The 21497-nt window shown below is 39.5% G+C and overlaps 1 protein-coding gene across 1 annotated transcript; it reads right to left on the reverse strand.

The window, feature by feature from the left end:
- Positions 1 to 7809: 7809 nt before the first annotated feature.
- Positions 7810 to 20649, reverse strand: ldlrb (low density lipoprotein receptor b). The gene is made up of 18 exons (XM_035660831.1): positions 20371 to 20649; positions 15674 to 15799; positions 14936 to 15058; positions 14119 to 14496; positions 13678 to 13800; positions 13433 to 13555; positions 13016 to 13138; positions 12803 to 12931; positions 12498 to 12669; positions 12066 to 12293; positions 11830 to 11948; positions 11582 to 11721; positions 11072 to 11213; positions 10816 to 10968; positions 10516 to 10725; positions 9852 to 9926; positions 9559 to 9719; positions 7810 to 9440 (listed from the first exon to the last, which is right to left on the reverse strand). The coding sequence occupies exons 1-18, from the start codon at positions 20450 to 20452 to the stop codon at positions 9402 to 9404; spliced, it is 2646 nt and encodes an 881-aa protein (XP_035516724.1). The 5' UTR covers positions 20453 to 20649; the 3' UTR covers positions 7810 to 9401.
- Positions 20650 to 21497: the final 848 nt, after the last annotated feature.

Consider the following 21497-nt stretch of genomic DNA (forward strand, 5'->3'; position numbering starts at 1 on the left):
CTCAGTTTATCCGCTAGAGAGCGCCACAGATACACAAATCAAAACAGCTAGGGACAAAAGAAAAAGAGGACTTTATGACATTGGAATGATGTTCTTGTTTTATCTGATAAATCTTATCAGGTTCATGGCCAAATGTTTCTATAATCTATAATCTCGCGCCAATGATAATCTATAGCAAACCCGTTCTACTGGTTAGTAAAACACACTGCGCCTGTTTTATAAACCTACCCTCTGGTTTATTGCCGTGCACTTCTGTTTTCTTAATCTGTGCTAATAAATACATTGTGTTAAATAAAGCTTGTGCCAGGTTTGACTGACAGCGATGATCCTGTTCATACTACTGTCTCTGGTGGAGGGTTTGACCTGTGTTTTAATGCTTATTGCTAGTGTTTTAAAATGCAGTTCAAGAGAAATGTTTTTTTTAAAAGCTCTGCATAATTATTAGTTAAAACATTTGTTTCTAACACAGTTGGAAATGTCTGCTAAAAAACACTGCGCACCAACACAGTAGTTATCCATTTACTACAGAGCTTCTACACATCAGGAGCTAATTTTTCATCTGAAATTATAGCACATTATAACACAATTTTTACTGGTTTTCTAATAATATTTCTATACTAATACTATACTATACAAATATGACTGTTCTGCACATTTCTCAACCCGTCAAAGACCTTGTAAAGTCAACTTATCTGTCAGAGTTGTAAATGTCCTTGAGACACAACAATAATGTGGTGGCCTTAAGTTAATGCATCATTGAAAACCTTTTTGCTGTTTTGCAGAACACACTCACAAAAAGAGTACATTTTGTTATACTATAAAATAGCCTACATTTTCCTACAAATGGACATCTGTTGATTTCAGATCACTTATGATACACCTTTGTATAAAGTAAGTCTAAACTAACATTACAGTTACTAAACAGACATTTGCATTGAGTGAGCACAGGAGAAAAACACCACCAGGGACATGGGTCAATCCCCAAGAGCAGAGTTTCTGACTTGACTACATCAAACATTGTTGCAGCGTTGGTGGATGGGAACTGGTGCGGGATCCTGTCTTTGTCACACCACTAGAGACGTTCCCTGTTGGTTTGTCCACATGGTCTACAGCGAAATAAAACAACCAAAATTGATAGAAAAAGCTGGGGAAATCCAAAAAGTAGTTAGCAATATTGGGTTTTTCAGTATTACTTTATTCCCCCTTTGATGAAAGTCTCCCTGTGGTGCCAAGACCTAGAACAAATATTAATTAGCTGCCTCTCGTGCATATTCTGCAAAGTGTTCACATTTTTCTTCTTTAAAGATTATGTTTGGGCTTTAATTTCCTTTATTTGATAGGAGCCAAAGAGAGACAGTAAAGTGGGGAGAGAAAGAGGGATATATGCAGCAGGTTGGAATCAAACCTGGCTGCTGCAGTCAGGTTTAAGCCTTTGTACATGGCGTGCATGCTCTACAGGTAAACTACAGAGGAACCCCACGTTTTCCATTGTTTTAAAATATATATTGCACAAAAAGAGGAAATGATATTGGGTTTTATCATTTTAGTTGTATACACTTTTGCTCTACCTTTATCTGAGAGTATATGACCTGCAGCCTATGGCCTGTAGAAATACTTACTCACATGTTAATCACATGTTTGGGGAGCTTCTTAAGCCATAAACCTTGCCCTACAAGATCTCCACGTATTACCAGCCACTCCTGTGGGCCTCTCTCTGTGTTTGTATTATGCCCCCGATTCCAGCCTTCGTTCATATTCCTATGTCTGCTTCTTATCAGCCATGTGTAGGAAGGCAGTGACTAAAAATAACACACTCCCATAACAGAGGTGTGTGAATGTGTGTGTCTGAGGGCCAGATGGAGATCAGTCTTTTTCAATATCCCACTCCTTTTGTCCATATAGGTTTGGTTTTCCTTATCTGGATTCTGTTTATCTAATGAGCCATGATCCTGTCATAATTTCGCCTTAAACATATTGTCTTCACACAGGATATGAGCTTTAAAAAGACTGCTAAAGGAGTATTCAAAACTTACTTTGCATTAAACTAGTTCAGTCGCTTTATTTAACACGTTCTATAAAAGCCAGGACGTCTGACACACTTGCCAGTTTGCTGTAGTTTGTTCCTTTTTTGAGTCAAGGTTAGTATCTACAAATATTTGGGTTTCAAATGTCAACCTCACAGCCTAAATCAATCTGAAGCTACAGGAAGAACATTTTCCTTTAATGTAAACATGGCTTTTATTCCCTGCAGCTTCCACTTGTTTGACTCCCCCTCTCTGGTTCATGTGATCTGGATTATACAGGATCCCCCTATAGTAGCTGAGGTCTAACACAAGCATATGGTAACACTTCACAGTCAGGTCAAAAAAGACTTTTCTTTTCCTAATGCTGCTGCTCCACCCAAGTTGCACAAGATTTGACCTACTGACAGACAGAGGTTTCCTCTACTATTTCCATACTATAGATACCAGATTACATTAGTATTTTATCATGCATCCCTTTGGAAATAGTTTAAGACAGGACCATTGGTCAGATGAAACAAAAATTTGAAGAAGCCACATTGGGCTTTAAGGAATTTGGACTATTTTCTACCATAAAGACAAAATGATGAGTTATCAAAAATGAATCAATATAACAATTGTGGTATCAAGGCACAAAGACATTAGTTTCACTTAACAAAAGGAAATATGCATTGTTTTGCACAGTTGATACACTACCACATAAATAAAAAAGGATTCTATAAATTGAATTGATCTATAATTCTATTATTTGAAAATATATTTTGTAGATTTTTGTCTGAGAAAATATTTTCAGTCATAATTTGTCTTCAGTCTTATTCTCATATGGTCAGATGTATTGAATCATGTGTGTATCATTACATCCCAAATTATAATTTAAGAAAATAATCTTCAAATTAATCAATAATGTAAATAGGAACCCTAAATGGCCGTGGTCAAAATCTGAAGATGATCCACAGTACTTGAGGAATATAATATTAAAAAAGGGAGGCCCAGAGGAATATTCTTTCAGAAGAGCCAGGTCACAATGTCCCTGGTAATAAGCGCTGCCAACAATATACATGGCCCTTTATATCATCTGTGTAACCCAGTAAAATTATTGATTGTAATCTAATATATGGTGGAAAGAAGTGCATCTACATCCAGGTCAACTGCTTGTTAGAGAAAAAACTACTGCTCTTGCATTAAAACAAGCTTGTCCTGGATCACTTCCTTCACAATTAAGACCAGTTTGTTGGAATATACCTAAATTTAATTGTTGGGAACAAAGGCAGCCCAAATCTTAGCTTATCAAAACCACAAATAACTAATTTTAAATATGACAGCACTGTTTTGGTGCCATAATAAGGACAAGTAAAGCCCAACCAAATGTCACACAACTTTAAGTTTAAAGATGTATTAAAGGATTGTACAGAGCTTATCATTAAGTATTAGGATCTGATGACCTGTCTAGTCCATTAGATGGCCCTAGTGATTTTACTTGTGTATATGTAAATTTTACTAACATAGTAGGCACAAAAACCCTAATAAAACCAATAAATCAACTACTTTCAACCACTAACCACATCTCAAATCAATAAAATAGATGATAAATTCAGTTGAGGTGAACTGTGTTGATACAAAGATCACCTTAAATCTATCATAGTCCAATGTCATGCTGTCATGGGAAACACAGCTATGAACTGTATTCTGAAACCTCATCAGGGTCAAAGCTCAGCATGGTGGCTCAGAGTGAAAGAGATATTAGTGAGACTTCCTGTGAAACGTGCCTTGATAATCGCTGTGAATGCTAGTTTTGGAGTTGATACAGGATACCCAACAGAGCAGCTCATGGCTTTCACCACCTTTCACTGATACAGTAGATCCACTCTCAGTTTACAGCTGATTAAAATAAACAGCATCATTTTTTTAGAATACAAGTATCATTTGCATCCTCCTGCCTCCTGCAGCTGAGGACGCTGTGGTTCAGCTTGTTTAGCCCTCAGGTTGTCAGGAGAGCCTTAACACGCTGTTGTTGTTACCTTACCATCAGGACAGTTGGTGCCCTGTTTGCATGGTAACCTGACAGGGGAATATCTAATCTCCACCTCCACCTTCCGGTGTCATTTTTGGAGGACACTCCCCTTCGCTTACGAGTCAGTGGTGTGAGATGCAACTCCACCCTTTTGCCGCCAGCTGGCCAATAGGAAGACAGCGACTATTATGTAAATAATGAGGTGAGGAGAGGAGATGGATGACAGAGAGCATAGCAGGGGACAGGTGTCATTGTCACCTGAGCCTCAGGTGTATCTGTCTATTGCCTCACGGGTATACACACATATACTCACACATATACTTTAATGAATAGCAAGCCGTCAACAATGGTGCTGCTAGTGATGGAAACATACAATTTTCACTTAGATGCAATTAGCATGATTATTGGCTGAAATTACCATTTGAACCATATCAACAAAGTCTAACATAATTAAAAGTAAAGTGGATGCACAAAAAGCAGATAACCTTTTGGCCTCCATCAGAAGTGATGCTGTTGGGCGTGGAGCCCTTTACGCTGGAATGTGGGTCCCACTTCCTGACAGACAACATACCACAGGTATGTCACTAAAGGGCCTGTCCCTGATGTCAAAGCTCTCTCTCTCTCTCTCAAACACACCTCAATAACAAGTGCACCGTGTATCTCAATCCAACTGTGTGTCATGAGTTTTTGTCAGCAAAGCATTTTCTGTAAACCAGTTTCCCTGCAGTCATCTCAAGTGATAACTCCTTTTATCTATTTATTCTGTAAACTCTAGTCCGTGTGTAATTTTATGTTTTTATTCTCTTTTTTGTCCACATGTCCACATATTGACTTGGCTACAACACAGTGTCTAAGCAAGTTAAAAGTAATGGAGGAACAGTTAACAAAGATAGGATCCTTCCCAGCCACCCTAGATGAGGAGTGTACAACATTATCATAAAAAAATCCCCATGGACTGTGAATCTTAAAGATCCAACTTTCTGTGAAAATATTAATTAATTGTTATATCCCAAGACATTCCCTTTTTAATACCCAACTCTTGTTTCTCCTAAACTGTTTCAGAATGTCTTCTTTCCACTGATGCAGAGACCTTTGAGACCTTAGGAGTTTTTGATTTGTGTCAACATTCATATCCTGGATAACTATCGTACTCCAGCCCCTAAACTAAGGTCTTGACTAACAATCTATACTTCAAGTCTTTTGATCTGCACTGCAGAGCTTGCCAGGGATGGCCTCTGATCCCTCTTCTCTTTGTCTTGGCCATCAAACCTCTGGCTCTATAAGATCTAATCACTTCATACCAGACATAATTAGAGGGAACACAGAACACAAAGTGTCCCTTTATGCTGATGATATCTTTCTGTATGTGTCATGCACTGAGACTGCAATTCCTTTAATCCTTAATCTGTTGCAACGATTTGGGGAGATTTCAGAATCAGAATCAGAACTACTTTATTTATTTATTTTTATTTATTTATTTATAAATTGAACCTGCATATTGTAAAAGTGAGCTCTTGCCCTTAAATTTGGATAATTCCACTTTTGAGAACATAAGGTTATCTTTTAAAATAACTATGAACAGCTTCACTTACCACATAGTTACTGAAACATAGTTTTACAGACCTCATTAAGCCAAACTTTGGGAAACCAAATAGGATCTGGCTATTTGGTTCTCATTTTACTGACAGGCAGAGCTAACACAACTAAGGTGACTGTGCTTTCAAAGTACTTTTAGCTGTTTCAATGTTTGCTTGAATTCATGCCCGGTACTTATTTAAAAAAGTTAGACTGAATGTCATCATATACTATATCTAGAACGACAAACAGCCGCATTTGCTTAAAGACTACCTGCAAGAAAAACATGAAGGCGGTACGGCCCTTGATTTTATTACTGGAAAGCCAACTTGCACTGTCTGTCATATGGACACACCACCATTTTGACAAAAATGGTTCTACCTGGGTAAGAATGCAGACACATCTTCTGACATCAAACATCATCATCTGTTTCCTTACCAGCTCTAATTGGCACACCAATGCCTATAGCATTTAACATAACATAATAATCCCTGTAGTCACTCACACAATCAGAATCTTCTCACAATTCAGAAAACAAATAAATATATGGCTTTCTAGTCGGGTGGCATTCAATCAGCTCTACCCACACTCAATGCAGGAGACAGGATTCAACATGTGGCAGGGGGGCAGCCTGAAATGCTCTAACATTTTAACACAAGTAACATTTTTCTTAGATATTTACAGATTATATTAATGAGTGTTATCCTACAGTTTCCCAATAAATGTTCTAACAAAAAGATTGATAGTATCATGTTTTCTGATCCAACAAAGAAAGGGTGCAATTTTATTTACACTTGGGCTGATCACTGATCACTAGACTTCCCTTCCTTGTCTCGAATTGTTTGAACAATAAATGTGAATTTGGACATATTTAACAATATAAATGTTACTCATTTGGGTCATCAGAGCAGAGCTTTTAAAAAAAAGAAACCAGCTGAGAAAAGTTTGACAACGGTCTTTTGAGGTGAAACATTTGCAACACCATGTCCTCTGGCATTAAAATCCTGTTGCTCTGGTTTCTGGAGCATCAGTGCACTCACACACCAATCCACCAATCATTTACTTCAATTATTTATTTCCTTTTTCCATATTATCATTATTACTCAACAAACTGTAGTAATGCAAATAGGTTTCCTCATTAAACCATTATACCTTCCCTTTCTATGTCTTGTTGATAAATCACTTCCCAGTTGCTATTGATTCCACTCTCTCAGTGACTACCCCCACTGCACTCTGATGCACTACCCAACCATGATTTGGCATTAATTATGGAGGAGGTTTATTAGATTAGTGAGAGGATGTTTGTTGCTTGTTTGCTTTTATGGGTGCATCAGGCCATCTTGGACTATTCAAATAGCACCCGTATATGATTTGATAGCTTTTTTTAAATGGCTGATGTTAAATTCTACATTAGAGTTTAATTCCTCATTATTCTATGGGGAAACATGATGAAATGCAGAGATTCCAGTCAGGGATTTTGAGATTTAAAGGAAACTGTTTATGACATCTTTTCCAAACTCAAAGCCAAGTCAGTTTTAGCGATTTAAAATGTGAGGGCCAGAATAAAAACCACAAACTTGTGTCTTAATATGACAATATTTCCCTGTTGATCTGCAGAAAGAAGAGCTTGGTCATTCTGAGTGCTTTGCTTTTGTTATTGAAACAAATAACCAACTCTGAGTCTTGTGATGAATAGAGGAGAATAGGGAGCTTATTCATTTAAAAGTCCCTGTGGATATCACTAAACTCTCTGTGCCTTTCTGTTGACACTAAACAACAGGTGATATCAGTAGATCATTCAAATGAGAGGGAACACATTTGTTTATGTTGACTTACGCACAAGAACATACGATTCCCCATCATGTGATTACAAATCTGTTCTTTAGACAAAGGCAGAGAAGAAGGTCAAGGGTCTGATGGTGAGTAGTTTAAGCACTCATCCACTCTGTGTACATGTTAGTACTGTGTTGTAGATAAAGCGCAGAGGCAATGTTTCCAGGCAACCTAAACAGGTTTCATGGACATCCATTGTACCAAGTCTTAGAATAATACGCTTTGTTAGAAGGAGGAGAGCTTTGTAAAACATTTAGTGCTGTCATGTTCTAATATAATCTAAACCTCAGGCTTGGATTGGATGTGTTCTTTCTGATGATACAGCTTTTCACAGTTTTAAAACTGACCCTCATTAAAGTGAAAAACAGGTTAAGAAATGTTCTTTTATTTATAAAAGACCAACACAACCAAAAATGAACAAAGAAATTTGCATTAACAAGCAGGCTGCCGTGCAATCAATCCTTGACCATACATACATGTTGCTGTGATGGAGAACATCGTGCTTTGCACACTATAGTATGTGCTGTAATCTCACAGTGAAAACAAAATGTCACAATAACAGAAAGGCAGAGGCAAAATAAATTATATGATTCATCACTGAAAAAGACACAAACAATGGTGGAAGTAACAGAAAGCATCTTCATTATTTCTCTGTAACATGTAGCACACTGTTTTACATGACAAGCACTACCCTGCAGCAGTGTCTCATACAGGAAGTCACACACACAAAACTGAACAGGTGTCCAAAGGTTTGATGGAATATAAGTTAAACAACAGCTGTGCAATGTAAAGGTTAGACTGGCTTTGCTCAAACAAAAAACAATTCACTAATAGGTGCTAACATATAGTATTACAGTATTTACAGCCAGATGACAATCAAAAACCTTCTCTTATATACTTCCATAAATAAATAAAAGTATCTCTTACATATTTACAATATTTCTTGATTAAAATTTACAAGAGTAAAAAGGCAACACCAGAGTCAACTTAAAGAGTGTTTTACAAAATATTTACACAAACTATTTACATTGTTATAAATTATAACCACAATCACTTTTTCCTTAACAATCTTCATTTAAATGTTTCTTCATTTTGGTTGACTTCAGAAAACTCAGCAGCTTTTCCATTTACAATGTAAACCATCTGTGACTGCCCACACTCAGATAACCTCCACAAAATGGAAAAAATATAACATAAAAGTACAGATTTAAATGTGACAGACTATGATGGATGACGGTAAAGGAAAATGGCTCTGATATGGAAGCCAACACAACGTGAAACTCCTGTGCCCAGGAGAAAAGAAGGCCACAGTATAATTACAAAGGTCATCGCTGCCTGGGGCTAAAGGTCTGTGGCATTAACTACCACAGGAACTGCTTTGGAGGCGGTGTAGTCAGTAAGGCGTTTATATACATCCAAAACATTTTACTAGAGTGTGGATAGAAGGCACACACAAGTCTTAAGACAGTATAGATCAGGTTTTTCAAGTAAAACTTGCGAACTTGTGTTATTCTATATCACACTGGGTCGATGTGTTGGTGGCAAAAGTAAGCACGCAATCTGAATCATGTTAAACAACAGAATGCTTAGAAAGATAATTTCCAGATAGCTTCAAAAGAGTCAAGGCTCTGGGATTAAGAACATCATCTAATGAAACTGTGCATTAGTCCTTCATTTTGAAACTATTTTGTGGTCTAACTAAATGGCTTCTTGCAGTTATGCTCTATTTTGTCGTACTAAAGTTTCAAAGATCTTTTTTTTTCTTTTTCTTTTAGTTCTTTCTTCAGTTTTGGACGGCACAGTGCTGAGGTCAGAAACTTAAGCCACAAAATGAGCTCACCAGGAGGAGGGAAGGGGCTGAAGCAGCATCAGTAGAAAAAAATGGCCTTTCTTACTTCTATTTGCATCCAAAAACAGAAAAAAAAATCACTTCAAATAAAGCTAGTGTCTTCATCTTTGGGTCATGCAACATCCACGTCATCCATGCTCAGCATTTGCCTCTGTGAAAAAAAAACAAAAAACACTCAATAAGCAAACCTTTAAAAATACATACTGATGGTCCATTTTTATAGACTGTTTAATTAAATATAAAATGACTTGGTATCAAAGTGAAGATACCTGAGGATAAACGTAGCCATCAGAGCTGTTCCTGAAGATGTGGAGCTCATCCTCTGTGGTTTTCTGGTACACGGGATTGTCAAAGTGGATGGTGTTGGTGTTCTTCAGACGCCAGTGTCTCCATAGCAACGCTGCTCCAAAGACCAGCAGGGCCAAGAGCACTGCGGGGCAAAAGACAAGTTGAATTAAGAGCAGATTTAAGCAGTTTAAACAGCCCTTTAGGTTGCATGTGTGAGTGAGTAGGGCAGGCTGTGTGGCTGAGTGTTCGACCAATAAAGAAATGTGGAACTTACTTATTGGCAAGACGATGTAGAGAGCCATAGGGTGGGATGAAGGGGCTTCTTTGGGCATGGCTGCCAATCTGTTACCTAAAAAAACAGAGAGTATGTTTTAATGATATAATTCCTTACAATTAGATGAGAAGATCAATACCACTCTTGTCTGTATGATAAATACTGTATGAGCTACAGCCGGAAGACAGTTAGTTTAGCTTAGCAACCAGTGTGAGCCTGTGGGTGGATTTTGTTACCTAGTTATCCCGTTTCCAGTGTTTATCCTAAAGTAAGAATACCGGCTGTTGGCTAGAGCTTAATATTTAAGGCATTAGAGTGGCATCTTCTCATATAACTCAGCTAGAAAGTGAATAGGCATACTTTTTAAAAAGTTAAAACATTCATCATGGGTTACCTGGCCACACACAATCTTTAAATGAGACGAGTCTACAGCCAGCTGCTAGCTGCACTCACGCACAGCTGGTGAGGCTGGCTGAGTGCTCACATCAGCAATGCTAATTATACTGATGTTTTGCAGGTATAATTTACACCATGTTCACCATCTTAATTAGCATGCCAATATTTGCTAATTAGCAACAAACACAATGAACAGCTGTGTCAGAGACAAATGTTTTTACTCTGTTGCAGGTATTTATCAGCAGTTATCCAGAACCCCTTCCTGTACCTTGAGCAGTGGCAGCAGGCCGCTGGGTGCTCTGAGTGGGCTGGCTGGATGAGATGGTCGTGGGTCTTTTGGTAGCTCTGGTGGTAGTTGGAGCTGTAGGAGTAGTTGTAGTAGTAGTAGGGACAGGCTGGCTGGACGTAGTAGGTTTGGTGGAAGCTTTGGACGGGATCGGTGCACCAGTTTTGTTTTCGGCAGGAGGGGCAACTGAGGCTGTTGCGAAAGTAAATGTAAGTTATGTATTGTCATGATTTAATGTTAAATTTCAGTTTATTTGTAGTGCGACCTGCAGGGGACACCTACCTGCCACACATTTCCTCATGTCAGATCCCATGGTCATTTTGTCAGGACAGGCACAGGTGAATTTAGGAGAGCGTTGGTTGATCCAAGGGGCAGGGAGGCACAGAAACTCACAACCTCCATTCATACTGTTATTCTCTCTGCACCAGTTCGTACCTACAAGACAGAAAGGTGGGTACAATAAGCATCGGTAATCATCATATGAGCTAAACAGTTTGTTGTTTGTTATGATAGACCAGTTTGAGTGATGTTTCTGTACCAATTGGCTGCTTGAGGTTGTGGTACAGTACGATGTCCTCTGGCTGGTCCAGGTCCATTGCCAGCTTGGTGATATTTTCTCCTGTTAGGCGGTTGGCACTAAAAACAGCACTGTTTGCCGTGTCTGTCCAAAACACTTTTTCCTAGAAAAAAGAGAAAAGAGAAATGCTAATTGAGTAACAATGTTACTATTTTTCCATGAATTCATTACAAATACGTATTAAGAATTTATTGGGAATTAAGTGCGCACCTAGCTCTGACTTTATACTACTACTACTACTAGCCTTAAAATGCTCACCATACATGAAGTGAATTACAAACTGGCTTGAAATACAGTAGTTAAGTACATTTCAATTGATTTCATTACATTTCATTGAGGAAAGTGTACATTTCATTTTAAATTAAGGATTATATTCATATTTATATTATATTTATTAAAGACACCCAAGACATGACCATCAATGACTTCATCTTCTGGGGGATCTGGGTATTTATTGACTTCATCACTAACCTCAAACACAGTCAGAGAGAGGGGGTGGGTGAGCTTTTCCTCGCTGAAAATGAGAGTGTGTCTTGTCCCTCCGTTCACATCAATGCTGGACAGAGTGTGCAGCTTGGAGTCCACCCAGTACAGACGCTGGTTAACCATGTCTGTCCAGAGAGACACACACAGACAGAAATAAAAGACTGGTCATTATACAGTTTGAATGGAAGTTATTGGTTATTGGTTGCCGTTCAGTGCCATGACATTTTTCTTACCTAGGGTGATGCCATTGGGCCACAAGATGTTATCCGTCACCAAGGCAACACGACCTGCTCCATTCAAACCACTCTTCTCTATCTTGGCCTCCTCACCCCAGTCTGTCCAGTACATAAAGCTAAAGAGGACACAGAAAAACATAATGCTCCACTTTATCTTAAACTTAAAAATTAATTTCAGCAATTTTTGTACGAGTCTGTCCCAAATCTGCAACCTGTCTGAAAAATTCACTTACTTATTTACGGCGTCGACTGCGATGGCTCTCGGCTTGTCCAGGTTTTCTGAGATCAGGGTCTTCCTCTTGCCGCCATCTGTCGTTGCCACAGAGATAGTCTTTAACATGCTGTCAGTCCAGTAGATGTTGCCATGGATCCAATCCACCGCGATGCCCTCTGGGGCACCAATCTCACTGCCGATCACCACAGTATGGTAAGAAGCGTTACCGGCCACATCGATCCTTGAGCTGTCAGGAGGCAGATGAAGGTGGAGAGCTTTACTTAAAAGACAGATATTGCTTTATCTGCAGTCTTTATTTATCTAGTCCTGTATCTAGTCAATTGTAGTACAGAGTTGTAGATACAGGCTTTCTGGTGCAGCACAAGCCTAAAGGTAAGATCTCACTGAAAGCAGAAGTCTTTGACCTAGATCGATAAAGTCTCTTTCTAACCTGTAGATCTTCTTTCGAAACAGGTCTGACCAGAAGATCATCTGGTTAGGCATGTCTATGTCCAGGGCCACCGCATTCTTCAGCTGGGGGATCAGACTGATGTACTCCCTGCGGTCCACCGTCATCTTCCTCACCTCATGTCTATTGGTGAAGTAGAGAGTGGGCACAGTGCCTGGAAGATGCAGAAGAGAAGAAGGAAAAAATTTTCAGATAGGTCTACAAATCTACAGGTCATGCACTCTGTCAACTCTCAGATGCGACTCTTAACAGTATAGAGTAAGGACCGGCTTTCTTAAAAACGTTACCTGACTCAGCCTTGCATGTCTTGCTCATAGGGTCGATCATGTAGCCCTTCTCACAATCACACCTGTAGCTGCCGGGCAGGTTGATGCAGATCTGACTGCAAATGTCCGGATCAGCACATTCATTGATGTCTGCAGGTTGAGGAACAGGCAAATTTAGAACTTTTTCTTACAAAGTTAAGCGTCTAAAACACTGCAAATGTCAGACTAACTCACCTTCACAGGTTTTCTTGTCCATCTTCAGGCTGTATCCAGGAGGGCAGGTGCAGTTGTAGCCAAGCTTCAGATCGTTGCAGTAATGGGAGCAGCCACCATTTCTGGTCAAACACTCATTTTTGTCTGTGGAGACACAGACACACAGAGCTTTCAAATAGTATTCATGGCAACCATTTTCCTAATGGTAGCTCAAATTGACGGTGAACTCATTCTTTCAAACCACTAACTATCCAGGCCACTCAGCCGAGGCTGCTTGGCTAGCTGCTTCAATCATATTTTCCAGGCTGTGATGTGGTTTCATTTTTTTCTCTTTTTTTGAGCAGCGATGCTGATGAGTGTATTCCGAGACTCTGATACATGCCCTGGCCTGAGGATTTTCGGTTGTTTGGGGTGAAAGTAAAATAAGACTTCACTCACCACACTCTGTGACAGGCTCATCGGACAGGTCCATGCAGTCTTTCAGTTTGTTGCACACTTTCTCCATGCTGATACACTCCCCACTGCGACACTTGAACTTGGTAGGGCCTTCACATACATTTTCTGTAGAGAAGAACAGGGCAGGATGAATTCAGCTGTAATCTAATGGTATGAGACTGCAAGAAACATTATCATCTGTATACAGTTGAGTTTGTGGGTGAAACAAGATTGGATGTGAGAGTTACCTATGTGGCAGCCAATCTCATCACTAAGGTCCCTGCAGTCGTTTTGTTTGTTACACTGGAGGCTGCCATGGATACAGGTGCCGTCATTACACTGGAACTCATCTTGACGACAAGACGGACGACCTGGTAAAAGAAGACAAATTGATTGAGAAAGTGAGAAGCTGAAAGAAATGGGAAGAAGAACGAGATGACATGGACCGAGGAGAAAATCATCGCCGACATGATTTGTTGTGGATCTTGTGTGTGCAGGCGACCCTGGATGGCAACAGGATATTATGTATGTTAAAGCATGAACAGGCTACATCTGTGGGGCTCAGTGTTTTAATAAAAGTAAACTCAATAAGAGTCAGAGAAAACTTATCAGAGGAAAATAGGTTTGCAGAAGAAGAGATGGATGGAATGAAAAAAGCTATGAACAAATAACAAAGAAAGCCAACTCACTGCAGTTGACCTCGTCCGATCTATCGCTACAGTCAAAGCCTCCATCACACCTCCAGCTGCTGTGGATGCACTGCCCGTTTGCACACTGGAACTCGTGCATGCTGCAGCGCACTGCTGTCTTGTCCAACTGTCGTCCCGCACAGTTCTCCGGCCACTCGTCAGACCCGTCAGCACAGTCCTCGTCTCCATCACAGCGCCACCGGGCTGGCACACACACTGAGTTGTTGCACTGGAAGGAAAGAGGGCTGCAGGTGGGTTTGGGGCACGAAGCCTCATCGGAGCCGTCTGAACAGTCGTTGTCGTTGTCGCAAACGAAGGAGTTGGATATACACTGGCCACTGGCACATTGAAACTCGCCAGCGTTGCATTGTTTGGCCGCTGTGGAGAAGAAGGAGAGGGAGAAGAGAGGAGTTAATGTGATGTTAAGGCTACAGGTGGATTACGGAGTTATTTATTGTTATAAAAGCCTCATATTTGCTTCTAAATACCAAATTTACAAATATTATCTGGACATATTGCTACTGCTGCTACAAGTGATTTAACTGTATTTAATTCTGCAAACACTCCTCTCTGCAGACACAAGCAATTTTTGTAACAAATTATTTATTTACCCACTTTATTTGTAATAATTTGTCTAAATAGACTTTGTAGTTACTATGTATATACAGCGTATGAATATCCAAATTGTATGGTAAATGCTCATTAGCTATATGATATTCTACTTTTTTAAAGGTTTCTTATCTGCACTATGCATGTATTTAATGTGTTTTTATTGCTTGTGATGTTTAAGTGTGAAATAATTCTATATATAACTTACTGCAGTTTTTCTCGTCAGCCCCGTTTTTACAGTCAGCTTTGCCATCACAGTGCCAGCCTCCTGGTATACACTGGTTCAAGGGAAGGCCGCAGTTGTACTGTGACGGCTGACAGGTTCTGTTTGCTGAGGAAAGAAACAGGAAGTATGACTCAAATGATTTCATGTATTAACAGAGAGATAAGGCCTGTGACTACCTGTTACAGTATGTACAATCATTTACTTGTGGAAACTACAGTTGTGCAATGGCTCCATGGATGTTTCTAATTCACTGTTGTAAGGTCATCAGGTCAAAGATTCAGATATGTTTCCTTCATAACTTTTATTAATATTATTTAAGTCAATATTTATGTACTTTTATTTGAAGACATGTAACAATTAGTTGATTCATATATTAGTAAATTGATTTTCAAAATATTAAATCACTAACTTAAGTAACTTCTAGTTGATTAATCGTTTATTTAATTTTTTAAGTAAAGATTCCCAATATTTTCTGGTTACAGCTTCTCAAATATGCTGATATGGTGTTTTTCTTTGTCTGATCAATTATAATAGGCATTCACTACATCACTACTTTTTTTTATAGTAATACTTTTATAGACAAAACAATTAGTTGAGAAAATCATTGGAAGATGAATCAACAGTGAGAATAATCCCTAGTTGCAGCCTTCTTCGCGTGTATTTCATTTTTACTTTATTTTCAAGGTTGATGAAAGGTCCTCAGTGATTAAAAGGACATACCGCAGCTGGCAGGCAGCTCATCAGTGCCATCACCACAATCGTCAGTCTCATCGCAAATCCATTTGCGGGTGATGCATCTTCCATTTCCACACTCAAACTGGGTGGATCTGCATTTGAAGGCTGCATCTGTGAATGATAAAAATAATAGTTTAGTGTGACATGAGGACAAACGTCTGACATTATCATAATTTACACTGCTTCTGGTGAGCCCCATGTAGTAATGAGAGCTTGTGTCAACACAAAAAACTGATACTGTGAGGTTAATATTTAACATTACACCAAAAGGTTCAGATAACTGACGTGTGAAAACCACACCTTTTACTCTTTGCTTAACTCAGAGGTGATTACCAAATTAAGATTACAACACTGTGTGGTTCCCTTGTTAGAACAAGATATGAAGTAATAATACTATTAGTAGTATTTGGACAGAAGTGAATCTTCATTTTCGGGAACACAAAATTAAAAGTCCAATCTTTCTTTACTCCACTATGAAACACACATACAGTCTTAACCACAAACACTTCTCTCTTTATTTCACTTGACCTTGAACATTGAAGTCCATATTTTAAGATTTCAAAAAAGAGAAGAAGAGCAAATAAGAAATTTAAGAAAGATCACAAACAAGGAAGATATTGACTAAAATATTTATCAGTTATACCAAATGTATAAAACCATTACACCAAAAAACCATTTGATGTTGCAGCTTTAGTAGGAACCTCCACTCCTAAATCCTTCATTATGTGCTGTTATTATTATCCTATCTGCAACTTTTCTTTGTAGGGCTCAGGAGTAGCAACCCTTAATGTGACTGAAATGAAGAGCAGGTTTCACCCAACCACACAACTCTGTTGCTGCATTGTCACATTTCAGCTGTGGAACCGGACACATGGGCCTCTTTTTGTCAAGTAAGTGGCAACGGTTTCACTACTCAGCTTGAGGGTTTGAAAGTTGACCCCGGGTTTATTTTGGGCTCAGAGGTCTCAACACTGAGACGACCACACCTAAATGAACCTGCCAGTCAAAGCAAACGAGGACATCAACAACGAGGGAGATGTGAACTCAACACAGGCCATTCATGCTCCTTAGTAGTAGTAATGTGTGTGTCATCCTCCATCACCTACTGCCCTGCCAGTCCTTCCTGTGACCTGGAGGCTGGGGACATGACAGACTATCCCTTTAAGACAATAGATATGGGAGGAGTTGAACAATCACACCACCAGTTGCTGATTGGCCCCAGAGTGCCATTCCTCATCACCACAGTGACCCAGAGGCCGAGGCGGAGACTAAACACAAGGAAGTCTCTCAATATGAGTGTGTGGATGAGTGATGATAGCTACAGAAGGGACATTACGAAAAATAAGGAGAGGATGCTTTCCCAATACTGGGTTGAAATTCCTCTTGCAGTGAAAATGCAGTGACAGTGAGAAGTTGACCATATTCCCATCTTTCGTTATTCTTGAGAACATTAAGTCAATTCAGGGTTTCACTGATGACGAAACCCTGACTTAAAAACTTTGGCTGATCTTGAGGCTATCCTCCTGTGTATCCCCTACTCTCATGCTTTCAGGGAAACCACGAACACACGCGGCGTGGGAGGCCAGGCATGCAGCCACCGCCGATTCCAGGAATAGACTTTCCAGAACATATTCCAGCTGTTCCTAAAGATATGCGGTGACGTCAATAAAATTTAAGATGAAGAGTTTCTCTGCAACTCTCACTAACTTCCATTTTCGAGAATTGTTCATTCATTCCAGTTGTAGTAGAAGACGCAAAAGTAGGTCAAACGCTGGCACTTCCTGACCTTGAAATGTTCCAGTGTTTTCACTTTCCACTGCTAATCCTCCCTGCTGCTTCCATATATGGACCAGGAGCCACCCAAAAATACTGTTCAGCAAAAGGAGGTTCCCTTTCATTCTTTATAGCGAGTATTTGCTGTGGTGAGAAGTTCAGGTTTAGTGAAAAAACACTATACCACAATTTCCCTTTTTATTTCAACAGCGGAAAAAGCTACGTGCTGCAGACATTTATACCTAGAGACAGAGAGCCAAAAACAAGACTGCAAACCTAATAAAAAGATAACAAGGCCTGTTTGAACAGTACCTGAAGAAGAGAAACTGCATCGTCCACATGCTATATATATACCCACAGTGTGAACCTGACATCTACCAAGTAAAGACACAGGAGTAACTGCCTCAAACACACACTGCCACTATTCACTTCAAAATGCAAAAAAAAAAAAGATTCTGACAGCAGAAACTGGCTGAATGAATGGCAGATACTCTCGAGATGTCAGACAAGTCGTCAACACAACGCTGCATGACAATAATGCTCCTTTGTGTCCACATGTGACTTTGTCCACTAACAATGCATTCCTGTCTTTTATGTCGCATGCATTCAGTACACACACTCATCAAAAACCTTCACAAAGAGGCGTGTTTATTGACTCAAACATACACCCAGCAGTTAATAAATAACCAGAATGCATGTGCATCAAGAGGACCAACAGCAGTTCACTTATGCTTTGGATCTGGGCTTGTACTGGTTCAGTAATCTACTGTAGTTGTATTTTATTAAGACGAGTTTACTGAGGTCACTATGGGTAATAGATTATATATATATATATATATTATTTAGTATTTATATTGCTGTACGGTAATGTAGCCAAATTAATTTTCTACAGTGCAAGACTGCAATGATGTTAGCATCTGCAGACGAATCAAACTGCTGCACTTCCTCTGTAGATTTCACTTGAGGTCAGTATCTTAACCGCTGCAGGTGTATGTTGACTGTGTAGAGTTTCAATGCAGTGTGAATAACACCAGCCCTCTAACTGCACAGCTTGCTACAGAGGCAGTGATGGAAAGTAACAACGTACATTTACTCCAATACTGTACTTAAGTACAATTTTGAGATACTTTACTATACTCTACTTTTATTCCATTACATTTAACCGATAGCTTTACTTTCTAGTTACTTTACAAATTTGACATGTTAAACAGTATGATGATTTCAAATTTAGAATTTAGTTTTTTTAACTGTAAAAATGGGCCTGAATTGGACAGCTCCTGATGTTTTTTTTGTTTTTTTGTACATTACAAAACAGGTAATGTACCAAGATCATACACAATTAATCTTTAATCTTAAAAAAACAAACTATTTTAATATAATTCAAATGATCTCTACGTTAGCCAACTACACATTCATACATAAGTAAATACCATCTGATAAGATCACTCACAGGGATGAGTTACCTGTCAATACTGACTTTTGTTCTTTTAATTACTTTTACTTTAGATTTTGAATGCAGAACTTTTACTTGAAAGCATCTGAATTTTTCTGCCACCGTTGCAGATAGGTGTTTCAAAATGACTGATAGCTGAAATGGTGATGTCTTTATGAGTGACTGCGGTCTAAAGGTTTAGCCTCACATAAAGAAAAAAGACCTGTGTCTTCTCTTTTACTCCCCTTTACTTTTACTCCTCTTTACTTCAGTGCACAGCTATGCCTCATTTCAGGAATATGTTAAACACAGAGTGAATACATTAAATAAACCAGAGCCAGACCTCTAAACAAAGAGAAAGAAATCACACACACAGACACCAGCAGATCTGATGACTGGAAGTGAGGGCCAAGAACTGGGAAAAAAAAACTGAGTTATAATCTGAAAAGCTCTTGTAGGAGAGTTGAGATTATTGGGGGATTACTGGGGCAGCTGGCAGAAAGCGGCTGAAGCCAAACTCTCAGTACATTGTTGGCCCGTTGAACAGCAGGTTCACCCCTTCACCAATCAACTTTTATGAAAATATACCTTCACCTTTGGTTCCAGAAACTGAATGGTGACGACGTAAAACTAAAATTAAACAGGAATTTAATATTTTAGGGTTCATTTAATCAAGAACTTTCAACTTAATATCTGATACAGTAGTTAGTTACTTGAATTTCTATCTATCTATCTAGTGCCCGTCAGGGAGGTATGAATACTTTATATGCATAAATCACCACTTCTTAATTTTGGGTTATAGCCTATAATTTACTGTATTTATCTCAGAGGAGCAAAAACAGTGCACATCTTTAAAAAGCACAATATTTCTCTTTAATTTGACTTGTATGGTGTATTTTCTCTCTCCAACAGGCTTTTATACTTAATTCTGCTTCTTTTTTTTTTATTGTCATCTCTGTGTCTTTATCTCCCTTTCCTCTTTACGTTTTCCAGATGCATCTCATTTCATCCAGCGTGCAGCAGAGAGGAGGATGTTTAAACCGCACCCAATTCCTCATTGACAACCGCCTGTTTCTGCGTTGGTCCCGCCCACCCGAAACTTGAAACCGGCGGCACGGGCGGACGCGATTGGCTGTTCAGTCGCATTCTGGAGCAAAACGAACCAATCAAAGCATGGTGCGTGAATTCCATTCATTATGCCGAAACTGTGTTATCACATATATTATTTAGTTATCCCTTAGTTATTGTAGTGATTGGATTCACAGGAGAATTTAAAGTAAAATTCGGAATGTTTCTCACGATTCACCGGTCATGTTAACTGCAGGAGCTCATGGAAACATTTCAATGTGTAATATATAAACAGCACAAAAAATGTGACGCATACATAATGATACATGGTAACCCTCTGTGCGCTAAGAAAGGTACTTTTGAAAGGTTTTAGCGCAGGGGGGAAGAGGGAAATATCACATCCTCTTACCTGCTTGAGGCGAGAAATGAATCAGCATCAGCAGCCACCAACATGCGGACAGTCCGGTGAGTCCCCTCCACGTCCAAAACATGTCCTGTCCTCCTCAGCCTTATTTCTAAAGAGAAGTCAGCTATGAGCTATGAGCGCGGGTAAGGAGGGAGCAGACGAGTTCACTGCAGGACCTGTGCGTAAAAGGCTCTGGTTCAGACGGAGAGGGCAAACAGTTGAGTCACTCCGCGGCCGTGCTTAAAAGGAGAGTGCCAGCAAAATATTATGAGGTCCGACTTACATCTGACGTTTTCTATGAGAGCTGACAGGAGGGCGGGGCTAGACCAGTGGTGTGATGTTTAAAAGTGGACATGAGCACTCTGTGGGAGGAGCCACATTGTTGCTGTATCACTGTGTGTGTGTGTGTGTGTGTGTGTGTGTGTGTGTGTGTGTGTGCGCGCGCGCCGTCCTTCCAATCACCCCCTCCATCCACCCTGCTTCTTCCTCCCAAACCGGTTGTGTGTGTGTAGTGTGTGTGTGTGTTGTGTGTGTTGTGTGTGTATGTGTGTGTGTGTGAGAGAGAGGAAGAGAGAGAGGAATGAAAGGAAGCGAAAAGACGGACTGAACTCGTCCACACCATACAGTCAGTATCACTCATTATTTTACATTAGAAAAGGAAAAGAAGAAAACCCTGTCATATGGGAGGCCACGTGCTCACACATGGGGGGCCCTGTGTCACTGCAGGGGTTCGTGGATAAACTACAGGCTCATTTGTTTCACATAAAGATGAAAAGGAGGCACTTCTTTTTTTGAATTTCTTTCAGTTTTGTTTTTAAACCTTCTGGGTGTAGAGATTGGGTACTTTTGGTTAAAAGAATCAACGTGCTAAATTTACACTGAAAAACACTGCATGTATGCAGTGTATGAATACTACATAGCTCCTAATCATTGCATCTGTTCCTCCTCAAAAGCAAACAGAACCTTTTCAAAAGAAAATATCATAATATAGGCAAGAAAGTGCTCTACATTACTGTCTTCTTGTCACTCGTGATTTAAGTAACACCAAAAATATAATACAGAATACAGTTTCTTAAATCGTTCATCTGATTCCTTCCTAACTTTCCCAAACAACTAGACTGTTTTTTGTG

The sequence above is a fragment of the Morone saxatilis genome, unplaced genomic scaffold, assembly GCF_004916995.1.
Source record: "Morone saxatilis isolate NCDOM2014 unplaced genomic scaffold, NCSU_SB_2.0 Contig17, whole genome shotgun sequence".
NCBI classification, from domain to species: domain Eukaryota; kingdom Metazoa; phylum Chordata; class Actinopteri; family Moronidae; genus Morone; species Morone saxatilis.

What these genes read in the sequence shown, in the direction of transcription:
- ldlrb (XM_035660831.1), bottom strand. Translation starts at nt 20,452, where the DNA reads ATGTTTTGGACGTGGAGGGGACTCACCGGACTGTCCGCATGTTGGTGG. An exon ending in GCCCAATGGCATCACCCTAG is followed by an intron (nt 11,722 to 11,829) that starts GTAAGAAAAATG and finishes CTCTCTGGACAG; the next exon opens with ACATGGTTAACCAGCGTCTG. An exon ending in TCTCTCTGACTGTGTTTGAG is followed by an intron (nt 11,214 to 11,581) that starts GTTAGTGATGAA and finishes TCTTTTTTCTAG; the next exon opens with GAAAAAGTGTTTTGGACAGA.